The sequence below is a fragment of the Chaetodon trifascialis genome, chromosome 6 (assembly GCF_039877785.1).
Source record: "Chaetodon trifascialis isolate fChaTrf1 chromosome 6, fChaTrf1.hap1, whole genome shotgun sequence".
NCBI lineage: Eukaryota > Metazoa > Chordata > Actinopteri > Chaetodontiformes > Chaetodontidae > Chaetodon > Chaetodon trifascialis.
In genome coordinates this window covers 4,874,325-4,894,158 of record NC_092061.1, presented here as the reverse complement: position 1 = coordinate 4,894,158, position 19,834 = coordinate 4,874,325, and the positions used below count along the sequence as shown (strand labels likewise).

Below are 19,834 nucleotides of genomic sequence, written 5' to 3'. Positions count from 1 at the left end.
TGCGCTAACTGAGCAAACTAGTTAACAGCAGCGATGGCTAGCAGCAGTGGGTATTTCGCTATCTGTTTATCAGGAAACTAAAAAAATACCAAGAGAGTTGAGGCAGAGCATGTGGAGGGAAAACCAGAAAATATTTTGTCCATGAAATACGATCCTGTGATGCTGCGATGCTGTAAATCACCTCGACACGACAGCGGTGTGGAACTGAATTGCACTCTGAAACTGCAGCGGCACCCAGTTGCAAAAAAATGCTGGTTCTAGCATAACGTTGCAAGAACCAGTTGTGGTTCTAGTTGTGAACTCCCAATAAAAACTAGTTATGAGGGACTATTTAGTGACAACCAGCATGATACATAATGTTGCTTGATGGGGCACAAAAACTAATGATGAAGTAATTAGTAACTAATGAGTCTACACTAGTTTGTGCCACTCGCTGGCTGGTTCGCAGTTAATCAGGAATGACTCATGAAGAAAGTGGTCATTATATTCACAGATGTCTATGAACTAATTATTACCTAATGATTTATTAATAAAGTATCTCCCACTCTCTTCTCTGGTAACCCATTATTATCAACTATATAGCCCTCAAAACACATTGACAGTTCACTAATTATCAGGTCTTTCCTGGGTAATCCTCACTTGTTCCTTATCTTACTCACATTTTGTGTACCTATAGTGTTATGTTGTCAAAGATTTATATATAGATTGTCACGAACACTGAACCTGACCTTTCTGTCAAGTCCTGCTTTTGTTCCCTCAAGTGCTGCCCTGGTTGACCTTAACCCAGATGCCCCCTGCACATTGTTTCCAGTGGAAATCTTTCCTTTTTATGCCCACAGCAGCGAACACAACAAACACGTTATTGTTTCTCTTTGCAGTTCAAGATCAAGGCTGAGGCTCTGCTGGAAACCTTTGGCTGTATCTTTGTGAAACCAGATGAATTGTTCAGGCAAATTCTATGAAAAGTAGGAGCTGGATTGAGGTGAATTGTTTGTTTAATCTAACTAATGGGCCTTGAGTGTAGCGCAGAGTGGGACAGCCAAGGGTGTGTCAGATAGCTGTCTGAAAACATCTGTATTTTAGTGGCAAGAGGATGAATAATGTGTGTCCAGCTGAAGCACTTTTAGGGGATGTCTGAGCAACGGTGTGATACCACAGATTCATCTGCTGATGTTAAGTGTGACTGAGCTGCAGAATTTGCCAAAGATATAATCTGTGAAACCAAGATGGTGGCACTCAAGTACACTGAAACTTGTTTAGTAGTATCGGAGACGTGAAAGTGACCATGCTTGAATTGCAAAGTGCTGAAGCAGCTTCTTCATCCTCCAGAGTAGCTCCCACACAGCTGTTTAACTGCTAAAGGATTAACTCTGTTTTGAAGATGGTCTCATTTCTTAATGATCCAGGTAGAAGAGAGAACAGGTGTGTTTCTTTGCCATATTTCCAGAAACAAACCGACTATTAGAGATCTAAAAAATTCCTAGTAAGTTAGGATGTATTCAAAAGTTCTTCTTTCTGGCCTCTAGAGCTACTGAATTAACCAGAGCCTGAACGTCTCATCATGTCCTGCATTGCTGTGGCTCGTCTTTTTGCTAGCGTGCCAAGCACAACAGCAGCAGCGTCTGATATCTGCAAATCTTTTGACATGCGGTAACACATTTATTGTTATTTTCCTCTTAATTACACAGTAGTGAGATCATCAGACACAGGCACTGACACTTTCATACATATTTTAGTGTGCAACGACACATGCAAATAGTGAGGGCACCCACCCTCTCTCATTCCCATCGCTGTGCTGACGCTGGGAGGTATCATCAGCTGTGTTTGCTCCCTCTTCACCATGGTCACAAAGGAGCACCGTGGGTGTAATCACGTCAGTCTGACGGTTACCTGTTCATCTTTGAGCAAAGTCACACTGGATGCATGGCCATGACTGGGAACTTTCCATTTTCCTGTCTTGTTTGTTCACTTGCTGGTGGTGGGATTGGGTTGTGGGTGGGTGAGGAGAGTCGAGGGCCTCCGTTGTCCTGACGACCCTGGTGGGAAAGCTTGGTTGTTTGTTAAGAGAGACTGAATGAGGCGGGGGAGATGAGTGGAGAGGGAGTGAGCGGGCTGTGAAGAGGGCGCAACTGAATGGGCAAGGACACTAGGTAAGAAATGTAGAGGAATAACAAGATGAGAAAAGAAAACGTGAGAGGAAAGAGAAAGAATGTCAGCGAGGGAAGTTCAGCGGGTGGTCTTGACAAGAGGTTGTTACGAAGCAGAATCAGTGAATGATTGAAGTTGAGGGAGGGACAGAGTGAAGAAAAGGGAAAGATGAGAAGACAGGTGGAGCGTTGAAGAGGACGGAGCGGAAGATCAAAGCGTGAGAAGCAGCCAAATGAGGTCTAAGTGGATATGTGATACTTGAGAGAGTTTGCTTTGTTTAGTCGAAGGAAATGGCTGAAGATAAGATGCCATCATGGTTTTAATGGTCTCATAATAACTGTGATATAGAGACAGGAGGCTGCTCCTGTGTGTGTGTGTGTGTGTGTGTGTGTGTGTGTGTGTGTGTGTGGGTAGCAGTGTGGGACAGCATGCACAGGAAATGCCAGAGTGATCCCACTGGATCTCCTCTCCTCTCCTCTCCTCTCCTCTCCTCTCCTCTCCTCTCCTCTCCTCTCCTCCTTCATTTCTTCTCATGTCAGGTGTAGGAAAACAAATTTAGTTCCCATTCTCTCCTCTGTGGTTCTTTGAACAAACTGTGTACCTCCCTGTAAGAGTCATAACAATTTACCCCATAGAGACTCAATTCCCCTCTAATACTTTCTTCAAGACATTTGCCCCCAATAACCACATACTCTTCTGCCCCCTTGGAAACCTCCTACACACTCTGGCTCTTTCCCATTGTGTGCCATTGTTAAATGCGCCCCTCTTAGGCTGCCCATTTATACCTGTCTACATCCCCTGGTGCTTTTCATCGTTTTTCCCCAGTGTGAACCTTATTTTTGAGTGACTTTTCTCTGACTTGAGTCTATCCCTCCCTCTGGTGTGCCCCATCACTCTTAAGCACACTCCTTCATGTCATCGAGCTGCATGCAGCCATCTTTTATTAAACCCAAATCATGGATTACACCACTTAGCTTTTAGCTTTAGCTTACTTTAACATGCATGTTACTCATGGAGCAACATCCACACAGAGGAGAATATCATTACAACATTCGTATAGAACAAAAGAGATTTTGATCATCTTAACTCCAAATGCTGCATACTCTAATGCCTAAATAGACACAAAAATAAAATTTAAAGGTATATGAACTGTTGTACCTTTGAGTGTAAACATAGCTGCACCCTCTCACTTCTTACATATGCAACACACAACAGGGGAGGTCTAGTCTGTCCTGCTGAATTGATGTATGTCCTATGGCTTTGAAACAGAGGGATACAGTTTCTGTGAATCTCTTTAAAACCAGCACGACTGAGATGCTCCAAGCTTCAGCCTGCCCGGGATTTAGCGCGACATGTCACCTAACGGTAACAAATATTGCTCACACGTTATGTCTTGAGACAAAATATGCCAAAACAGACACACACCTAGGCTGACACACACTTTCTTGATGGCGTGGATTATATTACTTAGAGAGAAATGTTGCGGCCAAGTAATTAGTACATGTGCAGCTCTGTTTACAGAGTGACTGGCTAATGCTATCAGTGGATTAGCTCATAGGTGTAACGGGAGACCAGCTGTTGGCCGTGCAATCCTCCACTGCACGTACTACCTCACAGTTCATCAAAGCGCTCATCAGCTGGTCAGACTCCAGTCGAAGTGTTGATGATGGGTTTTATCTGTATTTGTTGGAGTTGTTTCAGGACATTTTGAATTGACGCAGCATACTTTTGTCAGCCTCTTTGTCTCTGTCCGTCCCCCGCTCTTTTCCATCTGCCTCAGCACACAGAGGGCTGTTTCCTCTCACTGCTGCTTGGCAGTGATTTAATTACTTATTTGTTTAGTTTGTCATATTCTAAACTTCTCTGGCTCTGTGTTATGCTGAGAACTGAAATTTTCCTCCCTCCCCTCCTCCTGTCAGCATTCCATCCAGTCTCTCCCTCTGCCCCTCATCACCTCACCCCCCCACTGACTGATACTGTTTGTTGATGTACTTCTTTTTACCCGGGGTTTCCTGCATTTAATTGAGCTACACTTTCTGTTCTTTCTTATAATTTTGTTCTCCGTCGCCTCTGTCATTTGTCTCACTATTTAACATTCTCTGCAGGCTAAATAGCTTCAGTGGCCTGTAATAGTCTCCAGGGGAGTCTGCTGTGTCCTCCACCCAGTCAAATACTGTACAGACAAGTCAGTGTTACTCATTGGGTGGATCTGAGGAAGTACTCTTATGGATCAAACTTATACTTCAGATTGACTTAGATAGCTGTTGTTTAAAGGGGAGTGGAACATGATTTGTCATCTGTATGAGCATTACTCCTCCATCATCATCATCAGCAAAATAAAAGGCAGAGAAATACCGCCATGGTGACAAAGTACAAGCTACTTGATGTTACGACTACTCTGATTTTTATTTGTTTTTGCATGAAAGTGAATGAGAAAGGACACAACAAAACCGACAGTTGAGACTTTGGAGTGACATGAAGTCACAGTTCCACTTCAGCATGTTTCAACATCCTGCAGCAAGACAGTCAAAAGTTTTCAGAAGTATTTGAAGCATGCAAAGCAAGTGGTGGTTGTTGCATTACCTTGTTTGCTCTGGGGTCACCGGAGCCCTTCAAGTGTGCTTGTTTTCTATTGATGCAGTCAGATTATTTTAAAATATTCCACAAAAAGTAAAAATGGAAACTTTGGCAGTGAATGTTATGGCGTCAGGCGGTACCATTGTCTTAAACGTATGTTAATAGTACATTAGCTCACATGGGACATGTGTTTCATATCAGTTCTGTCAATTTAAAAGTATTTTTATGGATTCATGCTTGATCCAGCAGTTTTGTGTTGATCTGAATTGTCAGAGCACAAAAAGAAGCTTTTCAGCAGGGTATCTGTTAGTTGCCGTTATGGTAAGATTACTGCAGGCGGCTGGACTAAATATGAGTTAAGCCTTTTTGTGGTGCAATATAACTGAAATGTGGTGAGATTTACAGATGCATTGTCCCTTATGTTGTGTAACTTTTGTTGTTAAAATGAGACATTCTGCAGTGTTTATTCTCAGAGAATATAAACGCCTTTCATTTACTGTTGACTGCTGTAATTTATTAACCTAATTTTAGGCTTTACTGAATGTGAAGTATTGACTGAGGCAAACTCTTTGTGTGTCTAAGTGTGTGGGTGTGTGTCCAGTAGGATATCCTGACAGTCTGTTTGGCCAATGTAATTGCTGCTGACTGGGACTTGGCATGGTTTGGTAACTGGATCAAGGTTTCTGTGCTAGGCACTACCATCACATCATAACACGAGCGTAGAGCCTCTGCCAAAGGTTTACGTAAGGCCTTTCTCTGAGCCAGCTTTACTTCTCACACAATAATACATGTGGAGTGGAGCAGACACGATATGGTGGGCTGAAGTTAGACAGTATATGTTTTATGAGGATGTGTTGGCTTTATGATAAAAACATGCTTCTGCTTATTCTTCCTGCACAAACAGTGACTTTGGTACACACTGCTCTCATGGGGCATGACATGAATCCCATCTCAGTGGGAGAGGGGCGTGTTAAGGATTGACTTCAGCTGAAATGACAGCTAAGGGGTGTTACACCTTGCTTCATAAGCCAAATAATGCTGGAGCTTGTTTATATGTGACGTCACCCCACAATCATCCCCTTAGCTATTGTCTTTCTGTCCGCTCATATCAGCACACCGGCATTGGTTTCCACTGAGCAATGCATTCAACTGTACATTAGATTTCTACTGTTCAATTAATAACCAAGATGTATTTCAGTTGTAGCGCATTACTTCATGATATGATTTTAAGTTGTCCTGTGGGAGTCTTTGGTGCCGTGTTTCTATCTCCTCCTGCTCAGCAGCTCTTATTAAGGGGCCCTGTTGCTTGGTCTGTGGGGATTACAGTGGTTACGGCCCACTCTCTGCGGGGCACCTCACTGACCCCTCTGCAGCAAATCATGAGTATCAGGACTTGTTTCTGTGCTTTTCCCTTCTCTGTTTTCTTTGCAACTTTGCCTTTTCCTTAACTCTTTTTCTAGACACACTGTCACATCCTTTCTCTCCCTTTTTTCCTCCTAACTCAGTCTGTGTTTTTCTTTCTGGCACTCTTTCTCCGAGTCGATCTGGGTCAACTCTGTTGTGGGGTATTTAATAAGTGCAGAGAGGTGTTCACATAAACATCATCCCTCATCAGCTGTCTACATCATTTTGACATCCAAGTTTCATCACTTAATGAGGGGCCAAATCTCTGCAGTCTCAAGTAATGGGGATTGTGGATGATGTCGGGCAGTCTTAGCTCATTCTTTAGCGATTCCTCTCTTTACCATTCATTGTCTGCATGGTACAACACCCAGTTTACCCACATACAAAGGGAGAACATGCCATCTCCTCACAAAGAGGCTCTGCCCCAGCTGGGATTCAAACCCAGGATTATTAAGCCTCTTTATGTGCATGTTTGTTTTTTAAGCAGAACAATATAAAACCTCATAAAACCTTTCCTTAATTAAAGCGTGCACCCTCCCTAGCAACATCTTTCACCATATTACAGTTTGAATGTGCCTGTGATTTACCTTGCCACGTTTTTCAGTCATGATGTTTATTATAATGCATGACCTCAGAGCACAACGTAGCACCCTGCAGGCCTCTACAAGCCAGACAAATCTAGCACAGTTCTCTTCTTCTTTGACTGAAATGCTCTATATGCTTCTCATTCCGTCACTTCCTCTCTCTTACTCACATTTCTCGACTTCTACCCATAAACCTCCACATGTCTCTACAGTCCAGACGGATGGAGGAATGCTTGCACCACTGGGGTCGCCGCATGGACACTCTATGAGTAACAAGCCGGACAGGGGGGGAAATGACTTTTTCAGCAGTGGAGTCTGGCTGGACGTTTTTTTTGCCCATGTTTGGTGAGAGGAAATGAGCGCTGTGAGCTGCGGGGACGTCTCTTGAGTTCCCCGCTCCAACACAGACAGAGGTAGACAGAGACAGGCTAAAAATAGCACTTGGAGCCCAGGTCAGCTTTGAGCCAAGAGTAAGAAGTTGGGGGTCTGAGGGGGGAAGGGAGAAAAAAAAAACATATGATGTAAAATGAAATGAACAGAGAGGAGCTTGTGGAAAGCTAGTTGTAATGAAAATACAAATCTGATGGAGCTTAGAGCATGAAATAATCATTTTAAGACCGTGCTGTTAAAATCACAGGTCTAACAAACGTTTCATGAGAGTTGGTGGAGCCGCTGGGGACGTGTGTGCAATATGTGGAAGAGGAAGAGCAAGAGAAAAAGGAGTGGAGGAATGATCTGATGGACAGCTTAATCTGGGCAGCGAAATCTGGAGGGAGCTCACAGCCTCTCATCCTTTTTTTCATACCTCTCACTTCACATGCAGTTTATCAAAACGCAACAGTGTGCATCGCTGCAAATCTCTCATATCTCATCCACTGGCAAGGACGGAATGAATAAATGACCTATGAGCCCACAAGATCTGCCTGTCAGAGAGGCACAGAGGGTAGGATGTGTGGAGTCGAGGGGGAAAAGATGAGGATGAGATATTGCTTCTGTTTGTGAAAGAGAGCGACAGGATGCTAGAAAAAAAAGGGAAAGAAATATGTGTTGTAGGAGACCGGGGGTCAGAATAATGAAGTTAGAGTAATAATGATGGTGAGATATCAACAGAATATATAGAGACGGTATAATTGTTGATGTGAACAAGGAATATGAGAAATTATTATTGGCTCTGCGCCCCAAAATGTATTCTCATAGGTTTATTTTGTGCTGTCCTTTTGCATAACAGTGTGCAGAAATGCATTCCCTGAGAGCATCAAAACAAAATTTAAAGAGAGAGTAGAAGAAGAAAATCTCCCTAAGGCTCTCTAGAAATTAGAATACAAGAGAAGTGTGTGCATTGTGCTCAAGTATATCCTGCACATCACTGAAACGGTCCATAGTTTAGCCTGCTGTAGCTGAACACCTGGATAAGTGAAAACAAGCCTTTTCCAGCATCTGCTTCTGTTATGTTCCTCTTGAAATGGTAGAGTGCAGCATGTTTGGAGGTATTACAGAGGCTCTGGTAGTCCAAAACAAACCATCTCTATTGTTACTGGCTCAAGCTCGTAGTAGACTGTGTGCGCATGTGCTTGTGTGTGTGTGTGTGTGTGTGCATGTCTGTGTTTATGTAATGATGCATGCCTCTGTCTTAGAGTACTGAGAGACGGATGGCTGTTTATTTGTTTTATAGCTGCATTTAGTGGCTGGCTGTGGTGATGACACACAGATTTATCATTGTTAATTACTGAAGAAAAAGTTGATGTTGTTTCAGATTATTCCATTGTTGTTTTTTCTTGTCTTTGCCTCAACCTCTCCCTGTTTCATGCCCCGCTTAATGATTGCCTCTTAGATTTATACGTCTCTTCTCTTCTCTTCTCTTCTCTTCTCTTCTCTTCTCTTCTCTTCTCTTCTCTTCTCTTCTCTTCTCTTCTCTTCTCTTCTCTTCTCTTCTCTTCTCCACCCTCCGTCCCTCCCTCCCTCCCTCCCTCCCTCCCTCCCTCAGAGCTGAGGTCATAGCTGGCTGAGTTTGGAGGTGGGCTGGAGTACAGACATAAGAGAGTCTGTTTTTCTCATCAGTCAGGGTAGCTCTCAAGAAGCCTACATGTGTGAAGGAATGGGGGCCTATCTGTTCTGTTTGGAAAGATTTTCAGATGACTGTTACTGCTGCTGCTTCAGCTGCATTACGGTAACAAAGCTAATCAAGTGGTGCAGACAATCCTAGTTGGCTTACCTGGATGTGGTGTACCATGAAAAAACTGCTTGTGGATCCATCATTTTGCTCAAGGACACCTCAGCAGGCTAAACACTTGTAATGTGAACTTGAATCTCAATCGTCTGTCCCTCCGCAGTCACTAGACCACACTGCTGGCATATCCAGATTTTCAATCAGCGGTTTACCACTAGAGGTGCAGCAGATCCCAAAACTCATGGTTTTTAGTCACGGATTGGATCATTTTGGATCAGCAAAAATAAAAAAAAAAAGGCTAGGGATAAAATTATTTTAAAATGCGCTACGTTGTCTCTTATGTAGCTGCTACTAGCCTGTGTAGTCTCCCTCAATGTCCCGCCCACTGCACTGTCTGACTGGTTACACGTCAGGAGTGATAGCCTATCAACATTGAGGGATGCTGTGACAGACAGGCAAAGAGCTGCTCTGGTGAAAGAGCGGAGCTGAGTCTCGAAGGGAAGGCAGCAGATATTGCTTATTGAAGTTGCAATAAACATCATAATCTCATAATCTGTGTCTGTGATCAAAAGCATGCCCAGTTTCCCGGGAAAACTGTATGTTGTTGCGTACATATCATGGATCACCTATGTTCTGTTACACCACTAATTACCTCAGACATTAGGCTCTGCTGCAGGTATTAGCAGTGTAGCAGAAGCACAGTTTTAATATCCAGAACTGTGAACTTTTGCCGACCTTCTCGCCAAAGATTAATTTCATGTCAGCAGCAAAGATTTCTTACTTTCCTTTGGCACATTCGCTGAAGCAAAAATATACTGTAGTTGCAGAATTTATTTAAGTCTCAACCATGCAGACAGTCTTTTGATATAACCATCGCGGGGATGAACAGCCCTTAAAATGAGACTTTCAGAAAAGTGGAAGAAAGGTTCAGGATGGCATTTTGATCCTCTCAATAAACTTTATTGTGCCAGTGCAGGGCGGACCAGAGGAGAGATGAATATTCCAAATGCCAAGTTTATTAAAGGGATGAGATCCTGACCCTGATAATACTTTTCTAAACAGATTTCATTGATTATGACCATTTCTTATTTGGTTTGCCTTTGTAAAATCATTGCGTGTGTAAACCCACTGGCCTTGTTAGCATCCAAAACAGGGATTAAGTGAAGTCCTGAGGAGAAAAATGCCTGAAAATAGGATCTGTGCAGACAAAGTGAAATCTCTGGCAGAACAAAGAGTCTCCCACAGCAGTGCATCCTCGTGTGCAAGCCTGTTCCCTGTGGGTGGAGAATTTGCACATGCAATTAAGACTCCTTCAGAGGCACAGTGACCTTTGACCTTGACTGCTTGCAAATGCTGACCTTTAGGAATGTCATGAGGACCAAGGGTAAATATGGATTCATGTCTAAGCTCTGGATGCTGCTGAGGCTAATGAGGGAGTGGAATGTGTTGTGTCTAGAGTTATTGTTCCTCGATCCCTGAGGAGATATGTGACTGATCCAGCTGACACAAAGCTCTTGTAAATTTCTCCTGGAGAATGTTTGCGTGATTGAGTCGTATTCTAGCGAAATCTTACTTACAAACTCTTTTGATAGATAACATGACAGATATGCACTGAACGCTGCCTCCTCTCACGTACAGGGCTAACATGCAGCCTGCTCAATAGGGCATACAATATGGTTATTGTGTCCTCAACACACACACACACACACACACACACACACACACACACACACACACACACACACACACACACACACACACACACACACACACACACTGACTGACTTTCATCAGTTTTTGTTCTTTGGAAAGACAGAGTCTTGTTGTATCAGGCAAAAATAACAGAGTGATTCAGAGATGCTAACTGAGTTGGCTGGCCTGTTGGTGCCAAATTGGTTTGGACGAAATGTTGAAATTTTCCAGCTTGTGATTTGTCGATGTATTTGTGGAGGTGTGTGAGGGGCACGCAGGGGACAGTTTCCTTATTAGACAGAAAGATACAAGCGTGCACCTTCTGAATTCAAGTTTCTGTCTTTCACCGAGACGAGCTTGTTAGCTCATCGTAAAATCAGTCAGAAACAAAATAAAACTCACCAGATCTTAGCTTATCTTCTAACTGCTCCAACAAGCACCACCTCTGGTTTGGTCTAAATAAACCCTTAATTCATGGAGTTAGATCCATGAATCCATTAAATTAGCAATACAAAATCACAAAAATTGCCTCAGCAATCAATCATTTAGGGACTCGGCCAATCACAGATAGCCAAATGTTCAATTGTCCAACCCTTATTCCAAACGGATATATTTAACTAGTACTTTCTCTTTTCTCTCTCTGAGTATCATTCTCACTGACTCACTCCCTCCTCCTGACACACACACACACACACACACACACACACACACACACACACACACACACACACACACACACACACACACACACACACACACACACACACACACCTTTCACCTTTGGCCCATTGTAATAGCTGCTCATGGCCTTCTGCTCTGGCTACCCAGCTCCAGATGTTAGCGTCACACCCCCAGGAGTCCTACAGGGAGACATTTACACAGGCACACAGTCAGACACACTCATGTGCACATGCTTGTGCGTGCACACACATACACACACACACGGACACAGACACACAGTCCTGTAAAGCTTTGACAATTCCTCTCTCTGTAGGCCACCTCGTAAAGACCCAAACACACATTTACCCCCAGTTGTGCTTCAAACACACACATGAATCAGGATTATGTTAGAAGCCTGTCATGTCAAATAGCATATGGGTATCATTTTGAACGAGTGGAATAGATAACAGCCAGGATGATGTCTGGCATAATAAGTGCCAAAATTAACACCCCATTCATCTTTTATTTTAGTTTTCTTTTTTTTCTGTTTGGTTGATCATGAAGTCACACATGTCTGTCTTGGAGGTCCTGCAAAAAAGCTAACATGTACACTGATATTGACTGAAATATAGCCATCTGCAAACAGTCACTACGCACTGAGTTTGTTCAGTTGTATCTCAGTGGTCTCCTGGAAACACATCATGAGTTGTTGAGTTGCCATGGTGGGTGTGGTAGGACAGGTTTTCACCTGCAAAATGTCAAAACGCTGTAGCAGTGAACGTCACTGTTTTCATTTATTTCACATTCAGGAGCCATCCATGTGTGAGGCAAACACTCTGAATGAAGGTTATTGTTCTCTGAGTGCTTCCTGTTTCACACGTGTACAGTAAAGGCCTGTGTGAAACGAGGGCAGGACGGGAGGTAGAAAGCGAGAAAGTGAACAAGTGCATGTGTCACAGTTGAAGATAATTGATTTTTGTTGGTGCATTGTAGAGATGCTTTGCACTGTCGGGAAGCTTTTTATGGTTTAGACATGTGCAGTAAAACATCTGGCTGTGCATGTGTGCGTGCCTGTGTGTGTCCCCTGTGCACAATGAAAGCCTGAACACATGGCGTACCCAGCTGGCCACACGCTCGTGCTTGGATATGAACGTTTTGGATGAGCCTTGTTTCTCGGGCATAAAGAAATCAAACAAGTTTAGTCCAGAAAAAGTTTAACTTGTGTTTTGTTGGGATTTTTTCTAACACTTAATATTCCAAGTATGTCTGTCTTTGTCACCCATATTTCTCAGCAGCTGACCTGTGTGTGTCTGTATGTCTGCAGGGCAATTTTCACATATGATGGAGTCACCAACAAGCTCAAACTGGCTGATTCAGGAGGTAAGGCCAACTGTCACGTTCCCCTTGTGTTTCATTATTGTAACATCCTTACAGTTTGCTCTTGAAAGAAAAAATAGCATTTTTCTTGTCACACTCTCCATCAGTCTCCATCTTCTCCCAATCTCTGCCTCTTCTATCTCTACAGTGGGCGGTGTGCCAGAGCTGGCAGCAAAGTTTCACATCTCCAAGCCTCAATATGGCCTGTGCAAAGTGGGAAACATGGAGACAGGAGGCCCCCGGGTTGCTATGATCAGCTGGGTGAGTGGCTGACAGGCTTAGCTCCTGTAAGCACAAGCTTATCATATTAAAGAAACAGCAGCACAAGTTACTGAAACACACATACTTTGGACATACATACTATATGGCAATAGCAGGTATCACATACACAAGCGTGTACAGACTTGCATTCATTTAGATAAAGCAGAGACATTCCATGGTAATGGAATCTACGCACTTCTTAATCTGTGAAACGATCTGGAGGAAATCCTTCTTGGCTTATTCACATTATATGGTCCTGTTTTGTCACATGCTCATTTGGCATCTGACATGTGGGAAACTGGTGTGAGACTGTGAGCATTACGTCAGTGTAGCGCTAAAGCGTATGAATCACAGGGCGAGCAGAACGTGCACAAAGGTCCTCATTCGAGCTTCATGTCTGATATTTGTCAGACAGTTGTGTGACACTTAAATGACTCACAGTGTTTTTTATACATGGAGTTCATGAAAACAGGCAGGTTGCCACTGCTTCTGGAAATCAACCCTTTCCACAACATAGTTAGAAGCTTATGTGCAATCATAGGAGGCCACATATATACATTACACACATGTTCTGGTCATGAATTACACCAAGAAACAGATGGTTTACAGTGTTGCTGCTCTGCGTTGATGGTGGCAGCATGCAAAGTTTAAATGTTTAAGAAAAATACACATACAAATGGATTATTTGTATATTAGGTTTTATAAATGCACAAGATAATGCTACATAGTTCTGTGATGATATGCTGTAAATTGTACTTCATCCATCCAAATGGTCAATTTGATGAAACTCAGATGAGACTACAGCAATGCGAATCCAATTCTTCCTCATTCTCTCTTCCTCCTTTTTTCAGTCTCCTCTGAGAGAGGTATGATATGAATGTAAGTGTCTACATCCTGTGTTTGTCCGCAGGTCGGCCAAAATGTGGATGACTACCGAAGGACAGAATGTGCCAGCCACATTCCAGCCATCAAGCACTTCTTCAAGGTGGAGTAGATCAGGATGTGCTTCATCACTTATCACTGAACTTTGGAAATGACGAATGCTAATGTGCACTTCATCCTGTCGTTTGTCCATTTGTTTGTCTGCGCAATGGGGAGGACGTTTTTAGTATTGAGGAGCAGTGGAGTACATAATACCTGCAATAGGGAAAAAAGTCTATCCTGTTCTGTTTTCGTTATCACTGGACTCTAGACTTTGAGCTCACAAACTCTATATTTACACACAGTAGTTTACTTTGCATTGTTTTGAGAGTTTCCTGTCCTCAGTCCACTTCCTGTTCCACTGCGGTGTTGCTCCCGTGTCAGATTGATCTGCCTTGTCGCTACCAGGGGTGGGGGGCCAGCTGAGTTTGTTTGTGGTACAACACAAAGCCACATCACAAACTCAGGTGGTGACGGGAGAAACAGGAAGTAGAGGGGATAGAGAATGGAGAACTCCTGTATATTTTTTATGATTCAGGTGTGTGCGCTCTACGAGAAACTCCATCCATCATGATGTTAGCTGCAACTGCTCCTCTCTATCTGCCCGTCAAACTGTGTTTGTTTAGTTTAAATCTTACTCGGAGAGGTTCAGCTGACCCCTGGGTTTACTGGTTTCCATATAAAGGCATCGCCCAGTCAACTGCCGAGGCATCTGTGGAATGTTTGTTGTTTTTTTTGTCTCTTTTTTTTAAACAGTGAACGTCGATTCAGGGATTTTATGAGCCACCGCATAAAAGCCCCTAACCTCTCTGTGAGACTGTGTGTGTGTGTGTGTGTGTGTGTGTGTGTGTGTGTGTGTGTGTGTGTGAGAGAGAGAGAGAGAGAGAGAGAGAGCACCCTTGAGCCTCTGTACATTTTTCATTTGGGATTTCAAAATTGCAGAGAAATGATTGCATGGTCAGTATGGTGTCGAGTGAAGAAAATCATCGCTTGTGGGAGAGGTGTGACCTCTAACCTTAGCAAACACACACACACACACACACACACGAACACACACACACACACTGACGGTCAGACCTGTGCCACGGCAATGAAATGAACCTGTGACTCCTGTCCCACTTCTCTGTGAATCCATCAAAACAGGCAACGGTCAGTTTAATTTTCCATTGCTCAGCAGTTCAGTCTAGATTTATGACTTAAAGGTAATTCAGGCTAAAAGAGAACATACTGTATCACCTTGCACCATGAACATCATCGCCAAAAATAAGGCTTACATTTGCAGAAACTTCGCAGACTGTGGTGATGAGCCATAACTGCGCTGTCTCGTCGCCTGTTCGCTCTCACCGTGCCAGCAGGCGTGACGTCTCTCGCACTCTGTTAAGGCCACGTAATTGTCTTTAATCGCCTTTCCCGTCACATACGTTGTTCATGGATGAAAAGGATTTTGCTTCATATGTTGGCAAAGACTGATTTAAACGTCGTGGGAAGCTTGTAAAACAGCACAGCAGTCTTTGTCATACCTCTGTCTGGGAAATCACTGGTGTGTGATGAATTCTTTAAAAGTGATTACTCAAACCGGTTTGTTTTATAGCTTCTGTCTATCTGTCGTTTGCCAGGAATGTGGTGTTTCACAGCCAACTGGCGAAAATGAGCAGTTCATGAAGTAGCACTGCGTAGATTTTAACACTGATGTTTCAAGGATAACTAGCACTAAATCAAACCAGTGTGGGGCTTCTGCTTTTAACTGTTGTCCACATTTAGCAGAAAAAAAACAGATGCTGCAGCCTTGAACAAATTCTCAGCTAAATGCCTACTTGACCTCTCAATGACTGCGAAACAAAATACTGAGGTAACCTACATGCACACTGATCGTAATAGCTGGGAGCTCAATAAGGCTGATTTTCATTGTCTTGGATACAGTTCGTTTGAATTTCCCTTGGCACTGCGTTAGTTTGTTATTTGCTTCTTACCCTCTCTCTTTCCTGCTTTTTTTTCACTTTGTCTCTGTCTTTCTGGCTTGCTCTGCTGCATGTCCCAGCTGGCAGTGAGGGGGTTTTGTCAAGGCGAGTCTGCAGCAGCAGATTTGGGTACTTTACATACTGTACTCCAGTGTGGCGTTGTGTTATGAAAGCTGAAATATGAATAGGGTGCAGATGTTTCCATTGTTCTGCATTTCCACTGAAATAATAGCAGAGTAAAGTTGAGTCAGAAGGGCTCTCACTCTCTCTCTATGTGTGTGTGTGTGTCTGTGTGTGTGTGTGAGAGCGTTAGATGTTGATAATGTGAGCACAGGAGGAGACATGAGGTATGAGTATACGGCAAAGGGCTGAAAAAAAAAGACACAGGAGAGGATGAGGCTTTTTTTTACTTAATCCATGTAAGAATTAATTTAATGCATTACCGACATGACCACATTTGGCCACATCACAGCCTGGCACAAGCCCAAATGTCTTCTAAGGTGGAGCAGGGGATTTGGATTGCAACAAATAACAGTGCCTCTATTGTAAATAAGGAATAAAGCGACATGTTTGGCTTAAGGCACTAAACCCTGAAGCTCTTTAGATCGTTCAAATCTGTCATCTCGCCCCGACACACACTTGATTACAGAGGCTTCAGTTTCATATCAGTCAGCACCATCAGCTCCTTCTGTCTTATTTCAACTGAAGAACCCCCATTACGAACGTAAATGACATATCTTAAGAACATAATATGCTATTAGTCTCATCTCACTACTCATGAGTCAACTTTCAGGTTACTTTTTGTATTTAAGGGAAAGTTAAAACAGGGTAGAAGTGGAACACAATCTAAATTCAGAATATTGCATGCAAATAATGACATTTATCATAAGTGACCCATCGATCAGCTGAGTCAAGCTGGAGTTTCACATCCACCTACTGCCTCTCGTAGTTGACAGAACAACTCCTGAGTACGACTGCATGAAGCAGTCTGGTTCCAGAGTAGACAGCTTGTGCAGAGCTGAGCGCAATTATATCGAGTTGGTAACTCTCAACCTGTCACATCACCTTGAGTTCCTTATATTCTTATACCAACAGCCAGTTTTTATTGCCAAGGTCACCACTGCCATGAATTGTAAACAGACTGTCGGTTCACACACGACATTCGTCTTGGCTGTAATGGGCATGGAGGGGGGTGATTGTGACACATTTGCCTTAATAAAGCAGCTTATTAACTAAAGCTTTTTAGAAACTCAAATGGAAAGCTTTCTGATTGGCGCTTGTGAAATCATTACATGTACAGCAAAAACACACGTTATGAGGTTGAAACGTGGTGAAAAGAAAAGAAGGAAAAGAACAATGGAGGGAAGGTGGGAGGCTGAGAGGAAGGTGGCGGCTTTATTTAATCTCAAACACTGATGGTTTACATCTTAAACAAGAGGATAAAAAAGATTTGTTTTGAAATCCCAGCACCTGAATGCCGCTGGATGGCTCGCAGCCATGTTGTGTTATGAAAAGAGGTATGAAAAAGGTGTGATCTGAGCGCAAAACGGCTCTGCTGTCTGTTTCATGTGCGCTGCCTGCATGCAGCTGTCTGAACTGTGCGTGTTTAATGACCCATTTGCACTGCGTTTATATGAACCACCGTGCAGAACTGTGAGCGCATTTCTTTTGAATATGAGTGATACCATCGCTAACCCTGGCAGTCTTTGCACCTCCTGTGTTTGAGTGATTCCACTACACAAGGATGCAGGGTTAGTGTCAGTATTGGGCAAACATAGTGATTTTCGACACTTGCACTTTGCAGAGCTGAACAGTGCACTACGCTACTGAGAGCTCTCTCTGCAGATTGTGGTTTTGTCTGTTTCCATGATTTTCCCAGCATCCCTGGCAGCTCTGTGGACTGCTTGTCTGGTCTGTGTGTGCGCAGTTGGCAGTGACAGCTAGAGTGATATGGATTATACCCTGTGCTGACATGTATTATAGGGCACATTGAACGCTCTGTTCAGTGTCAGTGTCAGTGTTGTCACTCAGATAAAGCTGTGGTTTCCTGTTGGAGGCTGACAGACCTGGCCCTCCATCAACAAGCCTGGACTTACCCTCCATGGAAATTATGCCGAGGTTCTGGCCACATACAAATGCCTGTACAGCACACATGGATGGGTTCAGCCAATGTGTAACACCTACAATAGAAGTGGCAGCAGAGGAACACTATGTTTTGAGCTGTGGTTGTTGAACATGAGCTCTTTTTTTCTTACAAATCTCTGAATCTCCCTAAAGCTCGACTTCCAGGTATTGAGCAACTGTTGTTTTTCCTACCTTTTTCGACACATGCCTTCACCCTCTTTCTTTCACTTTCCCCGTTTCACCCCCTATTTTTCATTTTTTCCTATCCCCCCCTCTGCTATCTATAACAATCCAAACCAATGCATTCCTGCCCTCACGCTAAAGTCAGCAAGTATTTTTGTTCTCTCACAATACTTATAACTGAAGCAGTTGCACAACTGTTTGGCTCCAAGTTTGCATAACTCCAAGTCAGACCAAGAGTAAACCACCAAAGGGACTGTGTGTGCTTGTGTATGGATTTCTAGCCTTTGTGTGTGGTTTTGTGTGTGTGTGTGGCTACAGGAAAGCATGTAAGGGTGGATTAAATTCACATGTGTTTAACTCAACTAACTCTCAACATCTCTTTTTTATTCCCCGCCCCCCATGTTTCAGGAAGCGCATGTGTTCATCAGTGCAGAGAAGGTGGAGGATGTGACGGAGGAGAAGATAAGAGCGGAGCTCAGCAAGGCCCAGGCCCATACTCCTGCTCAGTGGGTGAGAAGGAGCTCCAGGGCCACGGACAAGGAGGAATTAGTGGTGAGTCTCCTGCAATACCACATCTGCCCATCAGATGGAGACAGAGACTTTCATATACAAATTGTGACTTGATTTAAGGGAGAGATTTGTTTTGCAGTTTATCCCCTCAAACTTCCTGTATGTTTATTCAGTCATGCTCATGAAAATAATGAAATAATTTGATGTTTGCCACAGTTTTAAGTAACAGGAAATGATGCAATATTATACATCCCTTTGTTTTTTTTCTTATAGGGTACAAACTACAGAAAAACTAATGCTGCAATGGAGATGAGGCTAATAAACAGAGAGTCCTTCTGGGCACGTGCAGAGGTTTGTCAAACCCTCCTTTCAATTTGGCCACATTTGAGTGGCTAAAATTCTGAATGTTTGCTGCCATTACCCCTGAAAGTATAATATATTCTCACATCGCACCTGTTATGTGTGTCAGCGTGAAGAGGAAGAGAGGAAAGACGAGGAGAGGAGGCGAGCCGCAGAGGAGAGACGGCGCCTTGAAAAAGAAAGAGTTTTAAAGGAAAAGAGGGATGCAGAAGAGAGGGACAGAAAGATGAACGAGAAGCTGCAGATGATTGAGGAGCAGAGGTTAGAACAATGTCTGTTTGCTGTCAATAGTGCCCTCCAGTGGTGGTATGTTTCTGTGGCTTGGAAGAACAAAGTAGATGCATTTAACGAGTGAATGCACTGTGTTTTGGAAAATAAAAACTGTTGCTGTTTTATTTGTTTTTCTATCTTGCAGAAGAAAACAGGCAGAGGAAGACCAAAAGCTGCGCAGACAAGAGAAATTTAGATGGGTGAGTGAAAACGACATGTATATCTTACTAGAATGTCACAGTTTCTGCATTTAAAACGGCTTTAGCAAAAGGCCCATGTTTTCATAGATTTTGCCGAGTTTTTGGTTTTGGAGTTTGGTTAGATCGGCCAGAATTCACTGATCCCTGTGTAAGAACTGGATTGAGGACATTATAACTGAACCTTTGATCCATGTGGACTGATGTACCCACTGCTGATTAGCCTGTTGATAATCAGACATATAAGGGATTATATAATTTAAAAAAAACTTTATCATTTCTCACCTAAAGACAAACAAATTAACCTGTCACTGAGACTTTGTCACGTACTCTGAGCTGTTGCTGTGCATTAATGTGCTTAAAATAGCCAGACATGACAGACTTCTAGACATTTTGACATGTAGTTACAGTATGCTGAATGCACAAACACTCCTGGATTGT

At 43.2% G+C, this 19,834-nt stretch overlaps 1 protein-coding gene across 1 annotated transcript in view; it reads left to right on the top strand.

The window, feature by feature from the left end:
• Positions 1–19,834, top strand: part of LOC139333079 (drebrin) — a 30,638-nt gene that overhangs the window by 6,083 nt on the left and 4,721 nt on the right. The window contains exons 2-8 of the mRNA XM_070965340.1: positions 12,557–12,612; positions 12,758–12,870; positions 13,781–13,855; positions 18,465–18,608; positions 18,840–18,917; positions 19,036–19,187; positions 19,342–19,396. Of these exons, the coding sequence (XP_070821441.1) occupies positions 12,557–12,612; positions 12,758–12,870; positions 13,781–13,855; positions 18,465–18,608; positions 18,840–18,917; positions 19,036–19,187; positions 19,342–19,396 (673 nt within the window). The remainder of the gene's footprint in view (positions 1–12,556; positions 12,613–12,757; positions 12,871–13,780; positions 13,856–18,464; positions 18,609–18,839; positions 18,918–19,035; positions 19,188–19,341; positions 19,397–19,834) is intronic.